The sequence below is a fragment of the Cotesia typhae genome, unplaced genomic scaffold (genome assembly GCF_013202065.1).
Source record: "Cotesia typhae breed Kobodo isofemale line unplaced genomic scaffold, CoteBio_Ctyphae contig_119, whole genome shotgun sequence".
NCBI classification, from domain to species: domain Eukaryota; kingdom Metazoa; phylum Arthropoda; class Insecta; order Hymenoptera; family Braconidae; genus Cotesia; species Cotesia typhae.
Genome location: NW_027423712.1, coordinates 3,260,648 through 3,287,378, shown reverse-complemented (window position 1 = coordinate 3,287,378; position 26,731 = coordinate 3,260,648). Strand labels below are relative to the sequence as shown.

The 26,731-nt window shown below is 29.3% G+C and overlaps 2 protein-coding genes across 3 annotated transcripts in view; one reads left to right on the top strand and one right to left on the bottom strand.

Annotated features, from left to right (window-relative positions):
- Cmpy (crimpy) overlaps positions 1–26,731 on the top strand; it is a 236,374-nt gene that overhangs the window by 106,742 nt on the left and 102,901 nt on the right. The gene's annotated exons all lie outside the window — the stretch shown is intronic.
- Positions 4,316–7,610, bottom strand: LOC141532124 (uncharacterized). Its single transcript, XM_074250309.1, has 4 exons — positions 7,363–7,610; positions 5,148–5,713; positions 4,676–4,960; positions 4,316–4,605 (listed from the first exon to the last, which is right to left on the bottom strand). The coding sequence occupies exons 1-3, from the start codon at positions 7,608–7,610 to the stop codon at positions 4,707–4,709; spliced, it is 1,068 nt and encodes a 355-aa protein (XP_074106410.1). The 3' UTR covers positions 4,316–4,605; positions 4,676–4,706.

Below are 26,731 nucleotides of genomic sequence, written 5' to 3'. Positions count from 1 at the left end.
AGTTTTTCGAGGAATCTATCAACCTTATTTTAAAATTAAGCTTCAAATTATCTTGTTTGAAGTCAATTTGAAATTCTTAAGATATTTCAATTAGATGACAATGGCAGTTTTCTAAAATAACCTGGTTTTAATCCTTTTTTTTTGGCACAGTCTGATATATGCATGAAGGGCTCAATTTTATTTTTATATCTCTTATAGTTGTTTCTCAAAATAATAATTCTTAGTTTTTAAGTATTGACAATCAGTTTCTCATCCAACCTTTTTTTCATTTTTATCATTATTGTATAAATAAACTTACAGACTAGCTCTTAATGGAATAGCATCCATATTATGTATGAACAAAAAGTTATTTTATTTTGTTTTCTTAAACTGTTTCAAACCTATTCCGTATAACTTATAACCTATTTTCTACTATTCGTTAGAGTTATCATATTATATAGTTTGCTTTCAATTTAAATCAATATAAATGTTTCCAATTTTTTTTTCAACTAAGATTTTAAGATGTTATTTCTATGCGTTGAGTATTTCTCAGATTTACAGCTTTTTCGCTAAAAGATAAGATCAAGGGGATTCTCTTTGGACTCTTGCAGATTCTCTTTAGTCTTTCAGACGTTGAAAGAGCACTTGTAATCCTCTTATAACTTTTGCCTTATGGACATATAAATGTTATTTTCCTTTTTATTTCAACTATTTTTTTGAATCTATTTTCTTTTCCTATTTCTCAATTATTTATCTAAATTGGCAATCATAATTCCGTCAATATCAATCGATAGTAAAGTAATCAAATCCCACAAAAAGAAACGAATCTAAAAGCAAATTAAAAAATGTCAAAATCATTCACACGTATTTTTCTGATGTACTCAGATGCACTAGAAGAATATTATATAATAGTTCTGATACATATAATTCTTTCATGTTATATTTAAAAATCATAAATCATTTACCTGATATAAGTGAACCAGGAATACAAGCTAACATTGTCAATGTAGAGGTAGGAAAAAGCAAGTCAGTGATAGTCACACTTTCATGTCTATTATATGAAGCAATTACCCGTAAATGAAGTAATTTCAATAAAAAAAAAAAAAAAAAAAAAAAATGTATTATTACACATGTTTATATAAAAATTTATCTGTAAGTAAAGCATGCACTGAAAAAAAAGTTTTCTGCTCCGCACGATACGATATTGCTACTGTCACGATCCACACGTTGCTATCTAGAGGAGAGTGGGGTTAGATAAACTGTATGCTAACCAGTGTTGCCAATAATTTTTTTTCTATTACCCGTAGGAGTTCGATGAAATACCCGAATTTACCCGAACGAATAAAATAAAGTGCCAAATTTAAATTTGAAAAAAAAAATTAATATTCATAAAATTCTTATTCAAGTTTTTTTTACATGCACATTCAACTTTATTTAAAAATGTTACATTATATTTATAATATAATCATAATAAATTTGAATATAATATAAAATGATATTATTAAATCACAGGATTTATACTATTTTAATTAGTAGTATAAAGTGATTGATTAATTATTATTTTTACTTAAAATGTATTATTTAAATAATATAAAATATTATTAAATCACAGGATTTATACTATTTTAATTAGTAGTAGTATAACGTGACTGATTAATTATTATTTATACTTAAAATATATTATTTAAAATGATATCATTAAATCACAGGATTTATGTTATTGTAGTTAGTAGTATAAAATTACTGATCAATTAATATTTATGTTGAGTCTTCAGATTTTTTTGGCCATGTAGCCGTGTTAATCATTTTCATACTGGGATTAAATGCTTTACACCCACCGTCTTTTTCGATGCTTTCGCGAATAACTAAACTATTAACGATAGTTGAGGTATCCATTCGATTTCTTAAATCTGTTTTACAAATTTTAAGAGCGCTGAACACGCGCTCAACACTCGCATTTGAAAATGGTAGAGCTAGTAACAAACGCATGACAATTTTTAAATTAGGAAATAAAGTTGCACCTAATTTATTTTTAAGATTGAAAACTTTAACCCAGTACTTTTCTGCTATCAGATCACTATCTAAACCTAACTTTTCGTAATCAAGAAGAGCGTGTTCTCGCCACTCTTGATCTAGAGCTTGAGGACTAACATAGTCTTTTAGAATTGGGAAACGAATCAAGACATCCTGAAGACTTTTCTTGCTGAACTTTTGAGCTTCTTCTGGACTTACAATGGATATTATAGAATATAAATCATCGTCAAATTTAAAATATCGTTTAATCAAGTTAGCCAACTCTATATAGAAATCTCTAATAACAGTCAAGAATTCTTTTTCTTTTATTTCAAATTCTGGAAAAGAATTCTCTTTTTTCAGGTCCCTTAGAGTAGCGAATGCCGAAACTCCAAAATATATTTTCTCTAGTGGAACAAACTCCTCGACATTTTCGTGATTCAATGTAAAGACGTCATTACTTTTCACGTAGTGAATATTTAAATAGTTGCAATAAATAATTTTCAGCATTTTTTCGGTTTCTGATTTCAAAATATGTAACAGTGAGTTTTCAGACTGAAATAACTTATTAAAGTCGACCAAAATTTCTAAAATATACGACATGAACTCAAGATATATCTTAGTAAATTCATCTTCCATTATTTCAAGCATTTCATTAACTGTTACAGTTGGTTCCCTAAAGACAGATTCTCTGAGATACTCATTCAGCGGCGTGTATTGCTCCAGAACTCGATCAACACATTCTTTCAACGCTAACCAGCGAGTATTTGAAGGTGACAAGATTCTATGCGATTGCACGGAAAAATATTCTTGAAATTCTCGTAATCGATCTTGTCTAATGCTACTTTTGTGAAAATGACTGGTTAATTTTTTTAATAAACTTTCCAACGATTCTGGCAGCTTTTGACACGCTTTTGACGCCACTAAATGAATCATATGGCATGAACATTTCACAGTTACAATATTTGGAAAGTCCACTTTCAATAATGTAAATATAGAATAGGGTGATTCAAAAAAAAAGAATATTTTTTTTTTCGTTTGGTACTCTGAAAAATAGATTCCTAGACACCTCTAAGAAAGCCTCTCCAAGCATGAGTTCTTAATTGTAACGGGAAGGTCCTCCTTCTTACAGTTTTCTATTTTTTCTTATTATCAGATAGAAAAATTTATATCTCGCTTCCAACTACTTGAAAAAATATCTTGTTCCTTAGATTTTGTAGGAAATTGAATGCTCTACAAAAAGGCTCTTACGATTTTTTCGTAAACCCAACCGTTTAAAAGATATTAACGGTTAAAGTTTGATTATTTTTGGGAAAATTTTTTATTTCTTATGAATTTTATAACTCAATGAAAAAAATCATTATGAATGATGAAACTCATAGTTTTGTAGAAAATTTACTGCTCTATAAAAATGGTCTCTTATGATTTTTCGATCAAGTTGAGCGTTTACGAGATATTCATCGTCAAACATCAATGCATATCAATTTTTCTAGTTTTTGATCAATAATTCGAAAAATTTCAATTTATTCTGTGAGTTTCAAGGAAATTTAGACAAATTTGAGTTTCTATGAATAGAAATATGTTATGAACTATTTTTTTAATTAGTTTTTTTAGTCTTGGACATGTTTGATTAGATTAAAACAAAAATTAGTGCATTTTTTTAAATATATAATTCAATTTAGTGTGTTTCACATGTGTTTCACTTTTTTATCGAAGAATTTATTTATTTAATTATCAACTGCCATATAATTTTCAATATTTTCAACATAACGGTACACTTTTACTGTAAATAATTTCCTCTATTGCAGTTTGGGTAGTTTTTTCGATGTTCTTTGATAATTTGCAATAAGTATTGGAATTGCTCTTCATTTTTGTCAAGCATTGATTATACTCACTAACTAATGCAACAGCTCGTTCTGCTGAATCATTAACAACTTTCAATTGGTTAAAGTATTCTTTATTTTCAATGTAACTGTCATTAGTAGGCCACGATTCAATATCTTTATCAAGGAAGTCATATGGTAAATCAAAGATTTTAAAGAGATTTAAAGACTTTTTAGAAACAAAGTCACTCAGACTTTTTGCGTTAATGAATTCAAATCGTTTTTATCAATTATAAATTTTTAGCTTTAGAATCTGTACCGTTACGAGTATTAACAGCTCCAACAATATTTTTTTACTTCCAATGAAACGGTATCGTCAAATAATGATAAAATGGCAAGTTCATCATCACTTAAATACCATAAATGCAAAATCATTTTTCACAAGTTGCTGAAGAAATCAATGAATTGATATTTTTGTACTCGAATAAATTTTTCAAAAACTGCAAGTCATGATTAGCAGCAGTTGTTGCAGAAGTTGATGAAAACCAAGCTTTTAAATACAGTGTAACTATAAATATACAAATTTGCCGAAGACCGTCCAATTCTTTATTAGAAAGTTTAAATTCATTTCTGAATAGAAACATTTTTAAACTGTAAATTGCCTTCGCCATCCACCTAGCATGATGAATTGCACCAGGACGTTTGAAAAAATTTCTTCTTGAGGCATTTCTCCAAGGAAAATCAACGACAATTCCAACAATTCTTTATAGTCATCTCGGGGTTGTAGTAACTATCAAAAACAATTAAAAATTTGTCAGAAACAAGAAAATTTTTTTCTTAAAATCGCAGTTAAATCATACCTGTAAGGATTGTGCAATTAAACTAGATATTTCATTTTTTTTTATCCAAAATGATATCAGCAACAACAGTATCTTCAATTCCAGATTTATAATTAGTTTTATTTATTTCATCCCATGATTTTTTAAATCTTCCGAACATTGGTACGTTTGGCCCAGATGACACAGGCCAATATACTTCAAATGCACTTCTCAATATGATCTCAAAAATGTGGTGACGACATGGTAACCAGATTAACTCTCTTCCCAAAGTCTTTTCAATTGCCTTACATGTACCGTTATGAATTCCTGTATAAAGAAAATAGATAACTATCGTTAAATTTAATATTTTCAACAAATTGTAGATTATATTTAAAATCCAAATGAGTAAATAATTCTCAATAATTTCAAAAGTGAAATTCAGTAAGCAATAAAAATTAAACTAGAACGTTAATAATTAAATATTTTTTAGATTAAATTATCATTGATAAGTTACCTGTATTAACTGCCGTCGTGTCAAAACACATCGCCTTAACATAATTAGTAATACCCCATTCACTCAATGTCGATAAAATGGCTGATGTTTGATTGTCTGCCGTCCCAGAATTCATTTTTGGAACCCCAAGTAATTGTTCGGTACCAAATGCAGTTAAAATAACTGGTAGCCGTTCCACAGATTTTGATCCAACAAGGTCATTCAGCATTTTTCCGTCCCAATGCACAACGTATTTATCGTGTGTCTTAAAGTTGTCATTAAGTCCTTTAGCAATGTCTTCTCTTTGAAGCATACGAGCTCGTTGAATTGAACTATAACTGAGCGTTGTATCTTCAATTTTAATACCTACTGCTAGTAAAACCGGAGCAATAATAAACATCGCATTTCTACTGCTGACATTAGCTCGGTCGAGTCCAAAAATGACTTCAGGAGTTAAGACATCAAGTTTTGCTCGTTTTGTCGGAATTGGAGGTTCATACTCTGAATCAGATCCAAAATTTGTAACTCCATTTAATGTATACGTAGAGAACGACTCTGATTTTTCACTTGGAACAATCGCATGATGACTGGTAGACGGTTGATCTAAGTCTGGAATAAGATCTGTTTTATAAATTAAACGAAGAAAATGTATAGAATTTATTCATTTTGATGACAAATAATTAAGAAAGGACTCCAAAAATTGTCTAGTCAAATGTCATCTAGTCATCTATGAAAAGTTACACTACTACCTGACTTTATAATAATTAAATATCTCAGATACTTACTACTCTCATCTATTCCCATCATAGTTGTGGTTAAGTTTGATACAGGTACATTATTAGAAAGAATCTCTTTATGGGTACCGAATTTTTGATCCAAATACAACTTTCTAATATTATCATCAAGCACTTTTAAGGATTTTTCGCTCACAATGTCGAATAATTGTTCAAGATCAGTCTGAAATTTCATTTCCTTTTGGTTTTGCGCTGAATTCTTTTTATCGAAATTTTTTTGTAATTTTAACCATTGACTGTGATAGCGAAGAAATTTTTTGACTGCATTAGGAGCTCCACTAGTTGAAATCTGATTTTTCTCCACAGTTCAATAACTTGGTCAACTGAATTTTGAGCACTTTGTTTGATTGAATACTTTAAAATTTTAAGTTGGTAGAAAAACACACGCATAACCTCTTTCACTTTTGGTAACTTACGTTCCGAAATTCTTTGTAGAGGTATTCCGATAAAACGTATTTCTTTATTCATTGTAGGTTAATTGATGATAAATAAATTTATGTGATGATTATAAGACTTATTTAAAATGAATTATTTTATTACGTATTCAAGATGATCAGTTTTAGGAACACTGAAAATACGGTATTAAATGGGTAGATACTGAAGATAGTTGAGAGTAAAAACATAGATGGCGTTAGTTTCAGAAGACAAACAGAAGAAGAAATGGAATTCAAAACAAAAATCCCCTCGAACGAAAATTTTATGTATATTTTGTGAAAAATAATTTAAAAATACGCACTGAACAAATTTCATAATAATAAATGACAACGCGATTAAGATTTTAAATTATTAAAGATAAAATTAAAAAAATATTATTAGAATAAAAACTTTCAAATGAATTTTTGAACAGAAAACATCTATAGGAGTTGCTTTTATAATAAAAACTCAAATTTGTCTAAATTTCCTTGAAACTCACAGAATAAATTGAAATTTTTCGAATTATTGATCAAAAACTAGAAAAATTGATATGCATTGATGTTTGACGATGAATATCTCGTAAACGCTCAACTTGATCGAAAAATCATAAGAGACCATTTTTATAGAGCAGTAAATTTCCTACAAAACTATGAGTTTCATCATTCATAATGATTTTTTTCATTGAGTTATAAAATTCATAAGAAATAAAAAAATTTTCCCAAAAATAATCAAACTTTAACCGTTAATATCTTTTAAACGGTTGGGTTTACGAAAAAAATCGTAAGAGACCTTTTTGTAGAGCATTCAATTTCCTACAAAATCTAAGGAACAAGATATTTTTTCAAGTAGTTGGAAGCGAGATATAAATTTTTCTATCTGATAATAAGAAAAAATAGAAAACTGTAAGAAGGAGGACCTTCCCGTTACAATTAAGAACTCATGCTTGGAGAGGCTTTCTTAGAGGTATCTAGGAACCTATTTTTCAGAGTACCAAACGAAAAAAAAAATATTCTTTTTTTTTGAATCACCCTAATATAGAATGCTTAGATCCTGCCATTACAGATGTAGTGTCCGATGCAAAGCCGATGAGATTCGCAGTTATATTTTTTTCAGCTAGACAAAGTTTCAAACACTCATATAAATTTTTCGCCGTACCGCTGTTTTTTATTTCCACCATGTCCAAAAACCGTGTTGTAATTTGTTCTTTTATTTCGTCAAAAAATATCACCGTGAAAGCACATTGTTTGGTGGTAGTTTTATCAGTCGTTTCATCCATTATCACAGAGTAAAAGCTTCCGGGGGTTTATAATTGTTGATAAAGATCCTCTTTTAAATTAGCACCAAGTACATTATTTACAATCTGAGTTAATTTTGTTCGACGCATAGAAAATTTTTTAGCTATTTCAGAGTCTGGAAATACTTTGGCTAAGCATGGGCTCAAAACATCCATAAAAGAAAATGCTATATTTTGAGAAACTAAAATTCCTGCAAATAATAGTTCGGCTTTTCGTACTGATGTTTCAAACTTGCATTGTTCAGGCATTTTTTGAGAAATTTGGATTCCTGTCGAATTGTTTTTATGGGCATGAGAATTTTTATGCCGTCGAATATCATTTCTGTGACAAGTAAGGATTTTATCGCAAATCTTACAAAAAGTCATCTCATACCCATTTTTAGTTCTATCATGCTTCATTAACCAACCCTTAAATTCTTCATCCTGAAGCCAACTTCGTTGGAATTTATTTTTAGTTTGTTTTGATGAGCGTTGTGATTGCGATAGTCTTTTAACTTTTACTTTTTTTATAGTTGCCGATAAATCTTTTTCACTATCACTGCTTGGTGAAGGGAGAGATACAATGTTGCAAATGTCTGATAAATTAGGAGTGACTGGACCTTGACTAGGATTCTTTTTTAACCAGCGATCCATTTTGCAGATTTTATTCTTCTTGTTTGTCTGATTCAGCTAACCTTTCGTCATGAACTAGTTAAAATTAATTAAATAAATATTAGAAGATGAAAAATATAATATTAAACATAAAATACTTACTGTGTACTTCTTCATCAATTAACGAAAAACTATTCTCAAGGGATGTATCGCTACTCAAATCTTCATCTGCGTCGACAATATGAATAGGTTCAATACTGATTATAACTCCATCTTAAAAAAATTTTTTCACAAATTAATATTAATAATATTGATTACATTAAAAAACAACAACGAACATTTATACATTATTTTAAAATAAAAATTTAATGATCTATTATTTTTAGAATAATTATTTTATACTTACCAGGTTTACGAATAAAAAGATAATTGCCAGTAACAGTTCGACGCATTTCATTATTGTCATCAAGTAACGGTATCAATTCTTTAACGTTTGATTGACTCATTTATTATTATGATTTTATTTATCAATAATTTACGAGTAAAATTTATGAGTTGAACTCAATTGTCTGATTCAAAGCAAATTTTAAATAAATAGGAATAAACTAAGGAACAAGTAAAATGTAGAATGTAGAAGTGCAAATGTGTAATATGAAAGTATAACCTGAAGCTTTCAACGTTAGATCAAGGTGACAATTACTAGTTATACCTGAAAATTCCCCATGGTTGAAATACCCGCTGCCTTACCCGCAAGAGATAAATTTACCCGCAGTACGGGTAATTACACGAGGTTTGGTAACCCTGATGCTAACGGTGGCAATAGTATCGTGAATGGCACCCAAATGGATCGTGACGGTTGCTATCCAGACTGCTACTCGTAGATGTACGGATTGTACTCGTAACGATACACTCGTTACTATACAGTAGATGGTGCCAAGCAGAAAAATTTTTTTTCAGTGTAATGATATACCTATTAACAATGATTCAGAAGAATAATTACATAAAATTGGTAATTGGAAAAAGCTTCAGAAAGATAAATATCAGTGGTAACAAAAAAACCTTTTTTACTTCAAATCTTCTATAAAAATCAATATTCTAAGTATACGATTGACTTTGAACAATAATGCAACGTTAGTTGAAGAGGTTCTAAGTCTACTTCGTCCCTTCATTCGTAAGAAAATTTAGTTTCAAGTTTTAAGTCTAAGTAAATCTGATTAAATTTTCTGAAGTCCTAATGAGTTTATTTCAAACCTATATAGCTATTGAAGTCCAATTTACGATTTTAAAGTTTATGCAGGTTTAATAAATGCCTAAGACTTCGACTCAGATGTGTATCAAAAACTTCCTCCGAAAATTAGCTCGTTTAAGAAATTTAAGAAGTTACTCACGATGTTACAAGAATTTCCAAATTTGTGAAAAATTGAGTTTTTTTTGTTTTTAATCTTTTTTCTCGTTATTAAATTTTTTTTTGCCTTGAGAATGATATCTTTTAAAGTATCGGCAGTACCATCTTAAAGAAATTTTCAAAATCGAAAAGTGCATAGTTTCATCGCTCATACTGTAACAAGAAGCAAAGCATGATATAATGGTGCCTTTAACAATGTTAAGAACTTATTTTTTTTATAGACTCAGTGTCTCTTGATTATTTAATGTTTTTTAACGGAGAAGTACGTCGTCTGACGAAGGATATTTTCCCAACTTGCGGATTTTATGGTTCGTCATCTTAGTCTGACTCATACCACATATTTGCTTGTATTCTATCTCATACCCTAAGTAGACTTTATTATTGTATTCAAGTCCTTTTAATATTCCAACATCTCAAATCTATCATCAACAGTATCGATGTTTTTATAAATCAGATTAAGAGTCAGAGACTGTTCCATATGATACACGGCAACTTTTCATTCCACGGCAATTTTAAAGTTTAATACTAGTTGTCGTTTTCTTTACTACTATGAGAATGAGGGATTTGTCGTACAATGAATAGGTATTTCCTGAGGAATTTCTCGTTTAGCACATCGGAGATTCATATCTAACAATCTAAAATTCTTTTAAAAATATTTTTAGTCAACATATTATTTAGGTCAACTCGTAGCATCATAAGTAGAAATGATTTTTTTAACGGCTGCTTCAAATTTCTTCGATACCAAAAAATTGACACCGAGATTCATTAGGGTTATGTTTTTTTTTTTATAATCAGGTCATCATAATTCAAAGATGCTGTTAACTTTTCCAAATAGTATCAATTTTTTTTTTTTTTTTTTTTTTCCGACGTGCACTGTTAGTTTTTTCTCCTGCATATTTTTCTAGCATATTCAATAGGTGCTACATCTTGATGATACTATCAGTAAAGAATGCTGCATCAATAAAAAATTTGTTTGTATCATTCTGACATTCATATCGAAATGCTTCGCCACAGCAGAAGTTATGTAAATCAGCAAGATTTATATTAATAAAACTGATGTATTCAACGGGCTTTTTTTTTTTTTTTGAAATTGTCCTTTATTATACCAATTTGGTTTATTCGCAGTCACCTACATCAATCTTATAAGTAAGCTTGGTTTTCAATTACATCTAACGAATTATAATTTATAACAGCTTGGAGATAATAACGTAATGATCTGTCTAACACCAAGCCCCCTGTTACTGAAGGATATGGTCCAAATTAATACCATATTGTGGTTGTTGTAGTTAGGTACTTACATGAAGTAAATTCACGAAATGCAAGGTTAATGCCAGTTGCGCCTTTTGGATATATCTTGTTATAACAATATTTGGTTGTCGGAAGGGGAAGGCAGAGGTGCCATTATATGTGAGTTACGCTCTTACAGGACCAGCGTTCGATGTCCATTGGTAGATAAGCACATATGGTTCATTTACCTATAAAAATTAAAGTGTCTATCTTCTAGATTGAAGCAGACATGAAGTTTTTGTGATCAATTGTAACACTTGAACATTTTCTTAAAGCTAATTTGGAATTCAGCAAAAAAACAATTTGTTTCTTAATCAGTAGTAACTTGAAATTTTTAGTTACGACATCGAGCAAATTAATCAAATTTAGGATTTATTTTTAAAAGAGTTTTACTCTGATTGTTATTCAATACTTTGTAACATTAAATTATATTTGTTGTATACTTTGTATTATTTCTTGTGTGTAGTGGTCATTGGATAATTTGTACTAAATTTATTTGTATGTCGATTTTGTTCGTAAGTCTACACTGTCATAAGTTTTGAAATCTCTCTTCATACCAATCTCGTTTCATGCACTTTAATTATCCTTATTAATATTTTACTTTAAGTAATACATTATTTTAGAAGAAGAGAGGAACTATTAATCTATTAATGGTAAAGTTAAGCAAAATTAACTTCGCAATAACGAAGTAGAAGTAACGTGTGAGTACTTACTAGATAAATAGAGTGGGCGAAACCTCTTATCTCCGTTAAATGTTAATTAGCGTAAATCTCCAATAGTATAATTTTTCCTCTCCATTATCAATGTTTCGCTTTGAATTCACTTTTCTTATAACAAAAATTTTCGGGAGTTATCAAAGTAATTGACTGTAATTTCAAACTTTTAATTACAAAGCATCGATTGGATTGATTGGACCATAATTAATCATTGATTATCAATCAACTGATTAAAAAAAAATGATCTCTCTATGTAAATCTGAGATAATGCCTGAATGAATTTATTGATCGAGAACCAATGATAAAATAATGTAGCTGAACTTGATTTTTAAAATGACTTGGATAACGGGCGTGCGTCTGAATGTAGAGTTAGATATATTTTTATGCATATGAATAAAGTTATCATACATGCTGAACGGGCTTACTCAGGTATGCTTGGTGTGTTTTTTAATAAAATATTCGTGTCATTAATACGATAGTGAATGTGCTGGGATCAATTGTATATGATGATAGTAACATTTGTATAGTTAATGGTTTCATTATAATTTTTATGAATGAAAGATACGCTCAACTACCTGGGTCATTAATTAATGTAAACTTAGCACAACAATCTATGGATTTGTAAATAAATGACAGCAAAACTATTTTAATATAGTTTTTCTGAAAGAACAGCATTTGCAAGTTTACAACTACAGTCATTTAAAAAAGAAAATATTTTATTTTTGTCGCTTATACCTTTTTAGATGCAACGTCTATACATCGTTGCTCATCTAGAGCATTTGCGTTGTGAGTGTTGATGATTATCTGATGCTTTTTACAACAAAAAAGATTATTTGGCAGTCGAAATCGAAGTAGATTTTTCTAGATTAGATAAATCTATGTTAGAGCATTGGAAACGAATGCAATAGTAAAGTTTGATCAAGGATTTATGCTTCTTTCATGAATTTTCACATATCCGTCATAGAAAATCGATAACTTGTCTTATTCAAAAGTTCTTTTTTTTAATAGTAAAATCATAACTTTTTGATTTCATTTGGATATTGTTAACTTTCCACCAAGAAAATTGAAATTTTCAAAAATTGGGAAGTTATTGGTTTTACCTCATTTTTTAAAAATCGAGTTTTCAACGGATCTTGACGTTTTGAGGTCCTAGATAGCTTTTCCGAATGTTGCCGCGATGATGTCCGTATGTCTGTATGTATGCGTGTGTATGTGTGTTTACAGCCATGTGTAAACCAATCATAACTTTTGAAAGGTTTGACTGATTTCATCGCGATTGGCGCCATTCGAAAGGGTTTGACCAAACTTAGATTTTGAATGTAATTTGGATCGATTCAAAACGGTAGATTTTGAGAAATCTAAAAAAAAACTACGAATAAAATGTTTTTCAAATGTGGTTTTGTTGGAATAACTTTTAAAGGGCTTTACCGATCGATTCCAAAAATTAATCAGCTATTAACATAAAAAAAACCACGTCGATTGCCGCCAAGCCAATCAAAATCGGTTGATTCGTTCGCGAGTAATTGTTAACGAAAAAAACCTTTTTTTCTGAATTTCTATTTAATTTTCAGTTTGACCAGTTTGACCTCTGAAATTCAAAGAGCTCAAAAAGCTGCGTTGAATGTCGTAAACCGCATAAAAATCGGTTCATTCATTTAAAAGTTATTGTGATTTGAAAATTCAAAAAATACCGTTTATTAAACTTCTACCAGACTTTTAAGCTCTTCGAAAAGCTCAAAAGTATAGAACAGCTATCTCTTCGAGCTCAGAGAGCTCATATTGATCTGAAAATTATATTTTTGAGCTCGAAGATCTTAAAATCGTAATAAATGTAATTTTGAGCGCTTAAGTATGAAATTAGCAGGAAGTTGCAGGGATGGTCTTTAGGGTCAACCTTTTTCATGCTTGATCAGATCTAAAGACTTATGCTTGTTCTAGTCTGATTAGACCTGTTCATGCTCGGTCATTTTTTATTACTGATCAGCTCAGAAAACTCATGTCTGTTCATGATTGATCAGATCTGAATATTTTTTCCCGGGAAGTTTTATCAAGAATCGTCAAGAATTGTAGATGTTATCATAAATACTACGCAAATTATTTCTTATACATACACCGCGAGGTCATGGAAGTTTGGTCAAATTTTTTTAAACTGTAAAATTCATAAACACCTATAAAACTCATGTCTATAAATAATACAATAAAATTTAATTAAAAATACTGAAAAATCTCAAGTTACTGATTTTTATTTTCAATGTGAATTCAGGAATTATTGATTACAATGCGCTTTAATATGTCAGCTAGTAAACATTCCAGAAATATCTCAACGACTTGTTAAAGCGAAACTATGTGAATTGCATTACCCCTTTTCATAGGATATATTATTTATTTGAAATTTTAATGATTCTCCTATATTTCAGTTCTTATTGAGCAAGGGCACTAATTGTATTTATTAACTGTATTTTACTGCTTACTAACGTAAAAAGATTGAATTAAATCAAATCTATTCAACTAGTTCACAGTTAAGAAAAAAGTCATAAAAATGTTCGTGCAATTGTCACATTAATAAATTAATTCATTAATGTCTGTATAATAAAATATTCAATTCGTAGAAATAATATAAGGAAACAAACACCTGAAATACTTCACTGAGGTTAAACTGTGCTTTGATAAATTAATATGAAAAAAGATTTTTGTTCGTATTAATTTAATAATTCAGACTACGAATAATTTAGATTTATTTTTGAAATATCAATGACGTCAAAACGAGGTATAAGAGTAATTTGAATCATATGATGCATATTTTATGTCAACATGCCACTGCGTTTACTTTTTGACTAACTGTCAGTTACTGGCGACCCTCCGAGTTTGAACTCAACTAAAATCTTTGTATTTACATTACGTTCGTAACATACATATCCAAAATAAAAGTGTATGTGTATGTGTTTATATTTTTGTTAAACATATTTCCTATGCACTGGATCTTCGGCTTTTATAACTTTTGCTTTCATCGCTGATAAAATGTAATCTTTGAAATGTTTTTATGGGTGTTTGATACTTTTTAGTTGTTTTTCTGTATGTGAAACGAATTTCGAATAGAAGCAGGAAAAAAAGTTTTCAATAGCTATCAATCACATTTAAAAATAAAGTATTTTTATGAAAAATTAAATTTCATTACATTAAGATGAATGAATCACAGAAGCATATACGATATTGATGATTTATAGTAAATTACATGAAAGTTTCACTGATTTGATAAGACTTCGTAAAACTGCGATATGGATTCTTCCTCATCATCACATTGCAGCTTGGATATACATATACTTTCATTCATGTCTTATTGGAACACATTAAAGTAAAAATGATTCTAAGAATAATAATAAATACTTGAGAAAATAAATACCCGTTGGATCAATCATAAATTTAATCGTTAATTTTATCGTAATTATAATTGTTTTATAATCTGTATTGATGAGATAAGTGAAGTATACTTATATTATAAATTATTGGGTACAATAGTAACTTTATACATTTTACATCCGCTAAAGATATTTTAATTATTTTTATATGAAATGTAAAATGTTTTATATCTTTATCTGTTAGACTTATTAATTGAAAACTTTTATTAGTGCAAATAAAACGTAAAACTTATTATTTTCTAAAGGTATCTTTTTAATTAAAAATCTCTTACTTTTTGAATTATGTCATTGTAAAAGAATACATGCGCAATATATTGTCTTCGCTACAGAAACAAAGCTAAGGAAGTAAAAGTAAAACAAAAAGAGCGAGAAAAGAAAATATCAAGAACGAATCGAGATGAAATAGAAGAAATGAATTTCCAACGAGTTTCATATTTCTATTCTTCCTCTTTCACAATTTCCATAGAAATTCACTTTACTTATATTTAAAATATTCTGTCTTATCAAAGATAAAGAAATATTAAATTGATAATCGATGTTTTTGTACAAATAAAATTCTATATAAAATTATTTATTTCAAATATTGGAAAATTAATTTAAAAGTTTCTTTCTCATTACAATATTGAGCACGTATTTTCAGTGTGTTGAGCTAGAACCAAGTAGAGATATGCAGCAGAGAATTACGTGACAACGTTGAAAAAATTACCACGTGTTAAAAGAACTTCCAAAACCGGCAAATTTTTGATCCAAGAATTTCTGAGTAAAGGAAAAAATGCAAGTGACCGCAGGGAAAAATAAAGGTCAAATATATGCGGCATATATTCACACAAAAAAAAATATGTCGGTATATATTTTTAAATATATGTTGAATTACATGTATGTATGTATGTATGTATGTATGAATGTCAACATAAATGTGTTTATACATTGTATATGTACACATGTTTGTTGACATGTGGGCTGATATAGATGAAAGCATACATTTAAAAATATAAAAGGACTTTTATGCAGATGTATATGTGTGCATATATGTTGATATATATACATATATGCGTACATAGATTTGCGCATATATATATGGAGCATTCCTATCGATTAGAGTAATTCCTCCATGCAACCACTTTTGCTCATTTTTTTTTTTCATGGTTTAGAAATAACGCTTACTAATAAATCCTGAAATTTTCGAATTTTTGACCGTCTAGAAAGGAAGATATTTAATAAAAAAAATTCGCGATTTTCAAAGTTACCTCTCATTCAATGCATGTAAAACTCTCTGACTACCCAAATGTTATCTATTATATTAAAAAAATTATTTATAAAAGTTAAAAAAAAAACTAGATTGAAAAAAAAAATTTTTTGATTAATTTATAAAAAAAGTACCACTTTACCGTTTTGTAGTCGAGATATAATAATTTAAATATTTTTTTTTTGGTCATTTTTGAATATTTTGATATAGTATTTCTATAGGAAATGATGATTTGACAATAGTATCAACTTCCCGACCATAGTAAATGCTCTCTGATCGCATCATACCATGGAGAAACTACCACAATAAAATCTGGAAAACGGTTGACCCTGCAGGCCATCCCTGGAACTTTTCACTATTGGTTCCAGTCCAAAACACTCGAGAAATGATCTATTATCTACCAAACGAGTTAAAATAAAATTTTAAAAATCCACCGATTCCGATGCGGTTTACAGCAATCGATAGTTTCTGGAGCAAAAAAAAGGTTATTTGTTTTTTACGAAACGATCCAAGAAGAAATGTTAAAGTTGCATAAAAAAATCTGAAAATTACTGGTAAAAGTATCACTTCAATTTTCGGAAAGCTACAACTTTTGAACACTTTGATAGATTTTAATTTTTGACACAGTATCCAACGCAGTTTTTTGAGCTCTGAAGACCATGTACAAAGTGAAAAGTTGATAAGTTGAGAAATCCCAAAGTTATTATTAAAAAGTCGGAAAAAAATTTTTTTTCGAAATCTGTTGGCTACGATATCTGACTAACGGATGAACCGATTCTGATCTGCCAAACGGCATTCGATGTCATTTTTTAAGGTTAAGGGGGGAGACTCATGTAAATGCCCCGAAATCGGTCATTTTTTAACATTTTTTTTTACAGTGATAAAATAATTTCATTGTTTCGAACTTTTAACACAACTTTATTAAACATTTTAAGATTATAAAAAAACATTTTTTTTTTTTTTTAATACAAAATGGCGGCTCAGCATGATGTCTTGTAGGCTGCCTCCGACGCGAGGTCCGAAACTGCTCTATTTGTCACTCATGAACCGTTGATCTGAAACAAAAAAAAAAAAATTTTTTTTTTTCAGGAGATATAAACGGAAAGGATAAACCTTTAAAATTAAAAAAAAAAGGATAAAATCCAATATAAAATCAGCCTTAAAAAAAAGTTACGATTTTGGGCTATTTTTTTTATCCTTTTACCCCCAAAAAAAATTAGTAATCAATCAGAAATACCTGAAGTTTCAGGTTTATCCTTCCGGTAGTAATGTAGAGAAAAGCCTCACCAAATTTCAAACAAATCGGTCAATAATTTTTTGAGCTACAACACGAGCAGTTTTTCAAAAAGTAGTTTGGAGATAATCGCGTTTAAAGTTTCAGTACAGGAAAATGAGTAGTTTTACTGAATTATTAATTACTTACCGACTAATTTGCAATTCCAGGTCCATATAACAGTCCTTCTGCCTCCTCAAAAAGTTGATTTTCATCTATTTGATGTTGTCTGCGAGCTGAACGAGCTTCTTTGGTCTCTGAAAGGCTTTTACGATTGTCGGGTTATTCGCTCTTCGTCTGTACTATCCGCAAATATCTTAGCATAAGTGCCAATATTCAGATTCAGAAGGTTCATTATTCTTAATATGGAAGTATAACCTTCATTAAATATCCCAGCAGCAATGTAAGCTGAAATTTCGACTACTTTTAGTCCGGAATGCAGGTGTTTTGGGGATAATCGCCAAACTGTAGCGTTAAAACTTTCGTTCGCGTTCTGCGTATGACCACCAAGGCATCGCTCAAGTAAATCATCTTTGGAGAAATCTTGATATATTGGTAAAAGATGCTGTTTTAAATCTTCACCAAGTAATGGAGCTAAATTTTCCTCTCGAGGATCTCGATTTAGAGCAATAGCCTTCTGCCATTTGCACCAGCTATCAACGCCTTCAGGGCAGTTATCATGTTGGGGATTTTCTGTAGTGGAAAAATATAATCATAAGTAGCCATTATGGCTTTTTTCATATTTTCAACACTGTTAACATTTCTCTGAATACTTAAACCATAATATTTTGTTAATTTTTTTACCACTTTATCAGTTAGTTTTCCTCTCCCCGAAAGTTTCTTTTCTTTTCTTACATTTCTAAGTCGAGAGCCCATTCTTTTTCTACATGACCAATACATTCACTCTTCACTACTGGTAACTCATTACCGTAAGGTTCTAAATCTAGAATAGCCTTGAATGTCTTAGAATCTCCGTCACCAATGTAGTTACCATATTTTACTCCAAATTTTTCTTCTGAAGTCGAGAACATTTCTTTCATGGCATCGACTTCCATCTTTCCTGACGAACCTTCGTGATTTTGTTGACACTCATCCTCATGATACTCACTCCACTTACGGAATTCTTCTGTATGAGTCTTGTTCTTCCAGTAAACACAGCGTTGACAGTAACTACTTTTTGTTTTCAAATCAATAACTTTCCCTGAATAATATCCTATGAGCGTTGCAACACCGTACTTTGATTTGAAACCACGTTTTTCCAAGTACCATCTCCAGATACTTTTAAAATATTTTTTTCTCTTCCTTGCTCAACATTTTTTCCATCTCTTCTTTCACTGCCTTCTGCGATAGAAATTCAAATGATAATTTCACTGTATTATAAATGTGTTCCACAATGTTAGCGTAACAACTTTTACTCAAACCAGTGCATAGATCCATCAGGTTACAAAATACATTTATTCCTTCTCTTCCAACACCCAAAAGTCTCATGATAAACACTATTCTCCGGTTTATTTCAAATCCGTTGTGAATGAAGGGACCTGAATTGATTATTTTATTACCACATGGACATGTGATAACAATTTTAAAACCAAGACCTCTGGAACCACACTCACTGAATTTTATCTTCTGATTACACACCGAGCACTTCACAATTTCCGACAAAGCTGTGAACACCGTAAAAAATTCAATTATCCTGTACCCGTGTAAAGGATTTGTTATAATTTCTTCACTATCACGGGTATGGAGTTTTTGCCACTGGCACTCTCATTGTGGCTTGTATTGGCTTCGAAATTTTCACCTTCTTTATTGGTGAACTGATTACCCTGATAACTTCGTTTTTGGAGATATTTCGTGCAATATTGCCACGTGTGCCTTTTTTTATAATTCGGCATTTTTGCTTTTAAAAATCGACTGAACACGAAGAAATCTCCAGCTAAACTAAATATATTTCTATACTAACGGTTATTCGTGTACTAATGTTACACGTGTGCAGGAATGTAAAAGTATGTATATATATATACTAAAAGGGATTCTCGGTAGTTGAACAAAATAAATATTTCTAGGTATTATAATAGAAAGGTCCTTTTCAAGCGCCCCGACTACCTGGCTCGTTACTTGACAATACGTACTCCGACCCGTTCCACTGTATTAGCCGTAACTTTGTAAATATTCGAGATTTTTTTTTCCGGCTCGTCAGTACACGCTCAACATAGTATACTTTCAGAATATCGAAAAAAAAAAAAATCGATTTTTTGAAAATTTTACATGAGTCTCCCCCCTTAAAAGCTGATTAGGTTATGAAGACGATTGGTTTAGCAGCTCAAAAGTTATTTTGAAAAAATATAATTTCGACAAATTTTTAACTTCCCGCTAAGAAAATCGAAGATTTTCAAAAATCGGGAAGTTATTGTTTTCACCCCGTTTTGCTAAAATCGTGCGCGTAGAAATAGTCGGAATAGACTCTTAGACCTTAAAACGTGGAGATCTGGTTAGAACTAACTTTTCGAAAACCGAGATAAAACCAATAACTTCATTTCTTTTTTGAAAATTTTAAATTTTCTTAGCGGGAAGTTAAAAATGATGTTACCTTTTTTAATACTTAACTGCAAAAAATGGCTGATTAAAACTTTTTGTTACTCACACATGTAAGTGCGCATATATCTCCTAAAATTTATGCAGACACATATGCAAGCATGTATATTTATATATGCATTCACATATATATTTCAAAGTACAAGTAAGCATATATTTAACGCAGAAAAATATACAACAAAATGTATACTTGCATGTATACTTTTCCATGCGGAAAATAAAGAGAGATATTTAGAATTGATTGGAGTACTATTACTGATGGCGCATCTTTTACACCATATAAAGCATTTAAAATGTGAAGATTATAACTACTTTAAGTGAAAAATTCTTACTATTTTTGAACTCATAAATAGTATTGTTCGCAAGTTTTACAGCTTTATTTGTTTAAAAATAGTATTTTTAAACTACCAATTGACACACGTTAAGTAAAACACGTTTAAGATTGTGCAGTATTTTCAACTTATCAAAGCTAAGCTATTGGTAGAAATTGCACAAATCCACTTGATATTTTAAAGAAGCAATATCTCAATTTTTATAAAAAAAAACGCAAAGATTGTAAAAAAATTACAACAAACGTCAATAGACCATATGTATTAATACACTGTAAAGAAACATTTTTTGAATTGGGGTCGAAAATTTTTAACTTGCACCGTGTAAAAGTTACAATAAGCATAGTGTTAAATTAAGATAATGTAAATTAAAATGTTTATCCAGTAAAATATGTAAGTTTTTTGGTGATTATGATTATGCATTGATTAGTTTTTGGAATCGATTGGTAAAGTCGTTTAAAAATTATTCGAAAAAAACCACATCTGAAAAAAATTTTTTTCGTACTTTTTTTGAAATTTTTCGAAATCTACCGTTCCGAATCAGTTCAAATTGTACTCAAAATCTAAGTTTGATCAAGTCCTTTCAAATGGAAATTCAAAAAATCGTGTTTTATTAAACTTCTACCAGACTCTTCTAGCTCAAAAGCACAGAATAGGTTACTTTTTGCACTCGGAGAGCTCAAAATAACACATAAATTATATTTTTGAGTTCGAAGAGCCCGAAGTGCAGTTTTAAGCGCTTAGACATGGAATTAGAGGGAAGTTGCCGGGATGGTCTTTAAGGTCAACCGCTTTCCTAATTTTTTTGGTATATTTATCATTTGACTGTATAATGACGAATTTTTATAAATATAAAATCTCATATTAGCAATTCAAATCTTCGAGATTAGAAAAATTCAAAAATCTATTGATACCATAACATAAATGAAACCAAACTAAGTTTTTATAAATAATATGGATAGTATATTATCGTTAGAAATAAATATTTAAAAAGTTTTAAATGACTCCAGTTATAAAATTAGTGCTGTCGGAAATATTATATTGTTACAGTTAAATTTACAGTTTGAAATATATAAATTGTTTCATCTGTACTAAATGAATATTCATCTGTCTTATAAATTGACTCGATTTATTTTTTTTCTGGTTCCGGGACCTATGTATTTTAATCTAATAAAATTACATGACACCTGAACATTAAAACTATGTTTGTAAAAATTGGACATAAAAGTCGTTAATTCGATTAATTATACATTTCTTTATACCTAAATGATTTATTAATCAAAGATTTTGTGTTCTTCAAAATTTCAAGTCATTATTTTCAAAAATTGAATTGTTTTTTTATTTTAATAGCATGAGGTACTCCAAAACTATTTTTATATTGTTTTGTTTATATCGTCAGCACGAAACTTATGTGTTTCAATGTTCGATCACTTCTAAATACGTCAACTTATTCGCGTCGACCTTGTGATTTTTAAAAAAGCTTCAAGTAGTAATTTAATTAGTATGTAATTTTCTGACATTTTGGCAATGATCAGTAAAATAAATTTCAAAAAGTTACAAATGAAATAAATTAAATTTCCACAGTTCATCATTTTCAAAATCCATCATTAAAAAAATTTTTTTTTTGTTCAAAGAGCTTCAAGTTTTAAAACATACAAAGAATGTTTTTTTTTTATTTCTTAAACTGAAAAACTTTAATAATGGCAGAATTTTTAAAACTGACTGTAAGATCAACTGTTATTCAAATTCATTAAATTCCATGCATTTATCTACTACTGTTATATATTTAAGAAAACTATTTTTAACATAATCCCCGGAAGTGAAAATGTTACATGCTTTGATGCCCGGAAATATGAAAGGAAATTAAACCAAAGACGGATAAACATGAAGGCGTTAAGATTAATGTTTTGACTACATGGGTGGAATCGTGCCTGCTATACCTTTTTCAAACATGGATACGTAACGTCATGTAATAGCGACGTAATTTCAAACCAGCCAGTCAAGTAATATCATTGTTATAAATAACAGCTAAACTTATGTGTACATTACTCTATATAGAGTTTTCATTACAATGCCGTTGCATATATTTACATCATAGTATTGAAACTGTTTTTTCTATCATCACAACAAAATACTGACTTCCACTTCAAAAACATTATTTATTTACATTACAACCATGAAAGAAATCTACCTACTCAAATGTTTTCATCACATATCGATATGAATTAACAACTATTTAATTTATCAATACAAATTAAAATATTTTCTTTGGTATATATAAGTTCCAAATTGGAGTAATAAATAACCCAATTAGATATCATAGGAATGCACTCAAGTGAATAATATTAGCACTTTGTTAAACTTTTTTTAATTTCATAAAGCTGAAAACAAAAAACCGAAGATCAACCAGAAATAAATGGAAAGTTAACTCTCATTGCACGTTAAATATCCCTAACTCCAGAGTAAAGACATTTCATCGAAGTCGAGGTCGCGTCTAGCGGTTTTCGTGTTCGACCTGCCCTGCCAACCGGTTTGTCTGCAATGTGTTCCACCTCGTGAGACTGACGTCATCTTGCCTGCCAGCAATTTTGCGGGTTGAGAAAATGCCAAAGGTATTTTGCATCGGCTTTTATTTCGAACGTTTATCGACATCAAACTCAAGTTGGAAGAGACAAACTCTCAATTTGACATTAGTTCAAGTATCCCCGATACGTTAAATTACCTGATATGCTATGCAAATCATCATTAACATCACTACGTAAAAAGTATATAGAAAAAATATGTATGAATCCGTTCAGCCTTTCTCCAGTCGAGATTTTCAATTTCAAGTCCATGAATAGAGACTAAGTTTGTACATCCTAGCTGTGGTATATATATATATATATATATATATATATATATATATATATATATATATATATATATATATATATGACGTAATATATAAGTGTTTCTAAAAGACCTAATTTTTTTTCAGTCCTTGAATTTAAACACATAATAATTAATACTAAATATATATAATTAAATAAATGATGAGCCAATATTTTCATTTCACTTAAAAATCATCGGAAAGATATTTAAATCCTTCAACTCCTTTAATAAGGTAGTTAATATTTCAATGTTTAATGTTGTAAATGTAATACATTAGTGGCAAACAGTTATTGTACACCTACTGGATAATTCCTATACTTCTAGTTTATGATTTTTGAATAATATAAAGTAATCAGGATAACTTTTTATTTTGGATACGAAGTTTAGTAGAAAATGGATGTTTCTGTTATTTTTCCAATTATATGATAGTCCACAGAAAAATAACAATTGCAATTCATCAACTGTAAAAAAAAAAAAAAAAAAGAGTTTACTGTAAAAAGTTAAAAAAAATTAAGACGTCACTTTTCGATACCCGACTGGACAATACTAAACATTAGAAAAGAATTTAAGTGTATGTTTCATATGTTTATAAGTGATAAGCAAACAAAAAAAAGGTCAGAACAAAAGTTTTGAACTTCTTACTATCACAATCAATGACTTTCAAAGAACGAGGAAGTTATCATATTCATAAATATTCTCTAAAATCGAGTTCTTATCAAATCTTCATTTTGAAGTCCTAGGAACCCATTCTGACTGTTTTTACAAAAATATCACTATATTTTTACGTGGGTATCTGTGTGTCTGAGAAAACTCAAAATTTAATTTTCGAGAAAAGATTTTTCTGGAATATTTTTTCAACTACTGTATCGACCACTTTTAAAATCTAATCACCTCTTAACCTCAAATAATAACGTCAACTGCCACAACCCACATCAAAATCAGTTTATTCCTTCAAAAGATCACGTTAAAAAATTTCGAAAAAGTATTTTTTTTTCTAATAAGTAAAGTAAAAATAATTAATGAATATTGAGCTGTTTAATTTTAATTAAAATTAATTTGGCAGATATTTGATAATTCAATATTTTTTGTAACAAATAAACTATGGCAAAAAAACAATTCTTTTTTTAATTGATGTGAAAAAATTTTAAAAACAAAAAATGCAATTTTCTATAAATTATTTTTTGGAACAAAAAAGAATTTGTTAAAGAAAATTAAAAAATTTGTAAAATGTCAGCTAAATTTAATGTCATTTAATTTTATGTATTGATTGTTTCAAATAAATGTATTTTTTGTTAATTAATATTAATTACTTTGTATTTATTATTTGAAATAGATTTTTTTCTTTTAACTTTTTATTTGTTTTTAAGGATTGGGGACTCCGCCCCCAATCCCCCACCGGGGCTTTTCCCCTGAACCCCGATTTTGAACCCACATATATTGCCGCGTTTGTAATAAAAAATAGTAAAAAAGTTCGTGCGTTCAACTTCGCTCTCGTGAGCAATCGACAACATCGCATGGGTTGCACAATATACTATTAAATTTAAATGCAAAATAGATTTGATTTAGTTTAATAATTTCGGTGTTAAGGGGAAGGATTTTATGATAAGAATAATGTTAAAGCTGTCAGTATAATTTCTATTGTCATTACATAACAATATAAATTATTATTTAATCAACTGTAAACGGTTGAATGTAATGTATGACAATAAACAAATGGAAGTCATTAGTTCACATTACTTATTAATCAACTAACTGCTATTTAAACGCCCGATATTTTTCTCTCAGAGATAGGAAAATGGTAATTTAATTTAAAACGTTGTGAAGATTAAATTTTATTATTTTTATTTATTAATAAATTTATATTTTTAATCTTCTGAAACTGTCAGGCCAATATAGTATAACTTCACATAAATTACTTTTATCGATCACTAGACGGAAATAAGTATATGAAATAAATCAGAAAGTAATATAGAAAACTTGAATGTCACTTTTTAGAAATAGACAAAGTATATTTTAATCTATTATTTTATATTACGGACAATGTTCTCATTCGTATTAGTTCGAAGGTTTATGTTTTTTTTCAGACAATCGATTCAATTCAAATTTTATTTATTATATAGAACAGTAACTTAGTTGACAATGAAAGAAATTAAAAAATGTCGTTGCAAAGTGATAAGACTACGTTGTGTAGCAAACGATAAAATATAAGACGATTAATGAAAATGATCAATGGCAATGCAACAATGCTAAACCGAAAACTCATGTTTGAGCTTAATTAGTTATTCCGGAGTTTGCGATAAACGGATACAGTTTCAACAGAGCTAAGTTTGAAAGTCAGAAACTAATACAATAGACAGAAACAAGCACTAAAATCTTCTTAGGGACGAAATTAATCCGTTTGTTTCTGTATAAATTTGGATTAATGAAAAAATGTTTTGTTTTGACTGACGATATCATATGACAGTTGATTATTTTAAACATCATTTTTCTAACTTTCACCTGCAAAAATTAAAAAATTTTTTTTTTATTTTAGTATTCTAAAATTTTTTAGATTTTTAAAATTAAAAAAAAAAGATCTATCAGTATTTTGATCTAAGTAAATTTTGTAATCATTACATACTGTTGTTTTTTTGTCGGTTGATTTGTGCAAGCGTAATAAAAAATTTCCAAAAAAAAGTTATCCAATCAATTGATTTCTCGATTATTCTATCTTTTAATATTTGATGAGTTTCATAGTCAAAAAAATGTCTGAAGTGCTCAAAAAATGTCTAAAAAAACGTTATAAAATCCTTAAAATTTATCGATCAATTCAAACTCAGCATGTGTCAAAGCATACTTGATTTTTTATTAGGTGTTGAAATAATGTTCATAATTGTGTCACGTTTCAGTTATATCAGGATATAACAAGCTAAATACACTGCAATAAAATCGAGAGTGTATTTCACTCCTATCGCTCGGAGTACCGGAGTGAAGAAATAAAACATTTCACGCACGTAGTGAATCCAGTTTTTTTTTTAGCAGAGTGATTCCGAAGTGCATCTGGATTTAAGTCTAGAAAACATCAGAGTGCCAAGTTACGATTTAAATTAATTTTTATTTATCTGAAACAAGTTTCATATTAAAATTTTTTTTTTCATCGGAATAAACAAATTAAAATTAAAAAAAGTTCAAGTTCTCATCATAAAAATCTCATAAGGTTATAACACTTTAAATTTTCAATATCTCTAAGGATGGATTTTATAATTTTTAAATGAGAAACAACTTAATTCTTATTCTTTATATCTCACTCTACAGAGAGAATTCTAAAAATAACATAAATTAAATTTGTCTCGGAGTGAGTAAATCAAGTGATAATCATCCACAAATTTCTGACAGCG

Excerpts from the sequence above, each read along its gene's own strand:
- LOC141532124 (XM_074250309.1), bottom strand. The coding sequence starts at position 7,610 with ATGGATGAAACGACTGATAAAACTACCACCAAACAATGTGCTTTCACG. Across the intron at positions 5,714-7,362 it reads TCTAAGCATTCTATATTAGG|TCATCATGCGATTGTTCCAA; the intron begins GTGATTCAAAAA and ends ACCGTCTACCAG. Across the intron at positions 4,961-5,147 it reads CACGACGGCAGTTAATACAG|GAATTCATAACGGTACATGT; the intron begins GTAACTTATCAA and ends TTCTTTATACAG.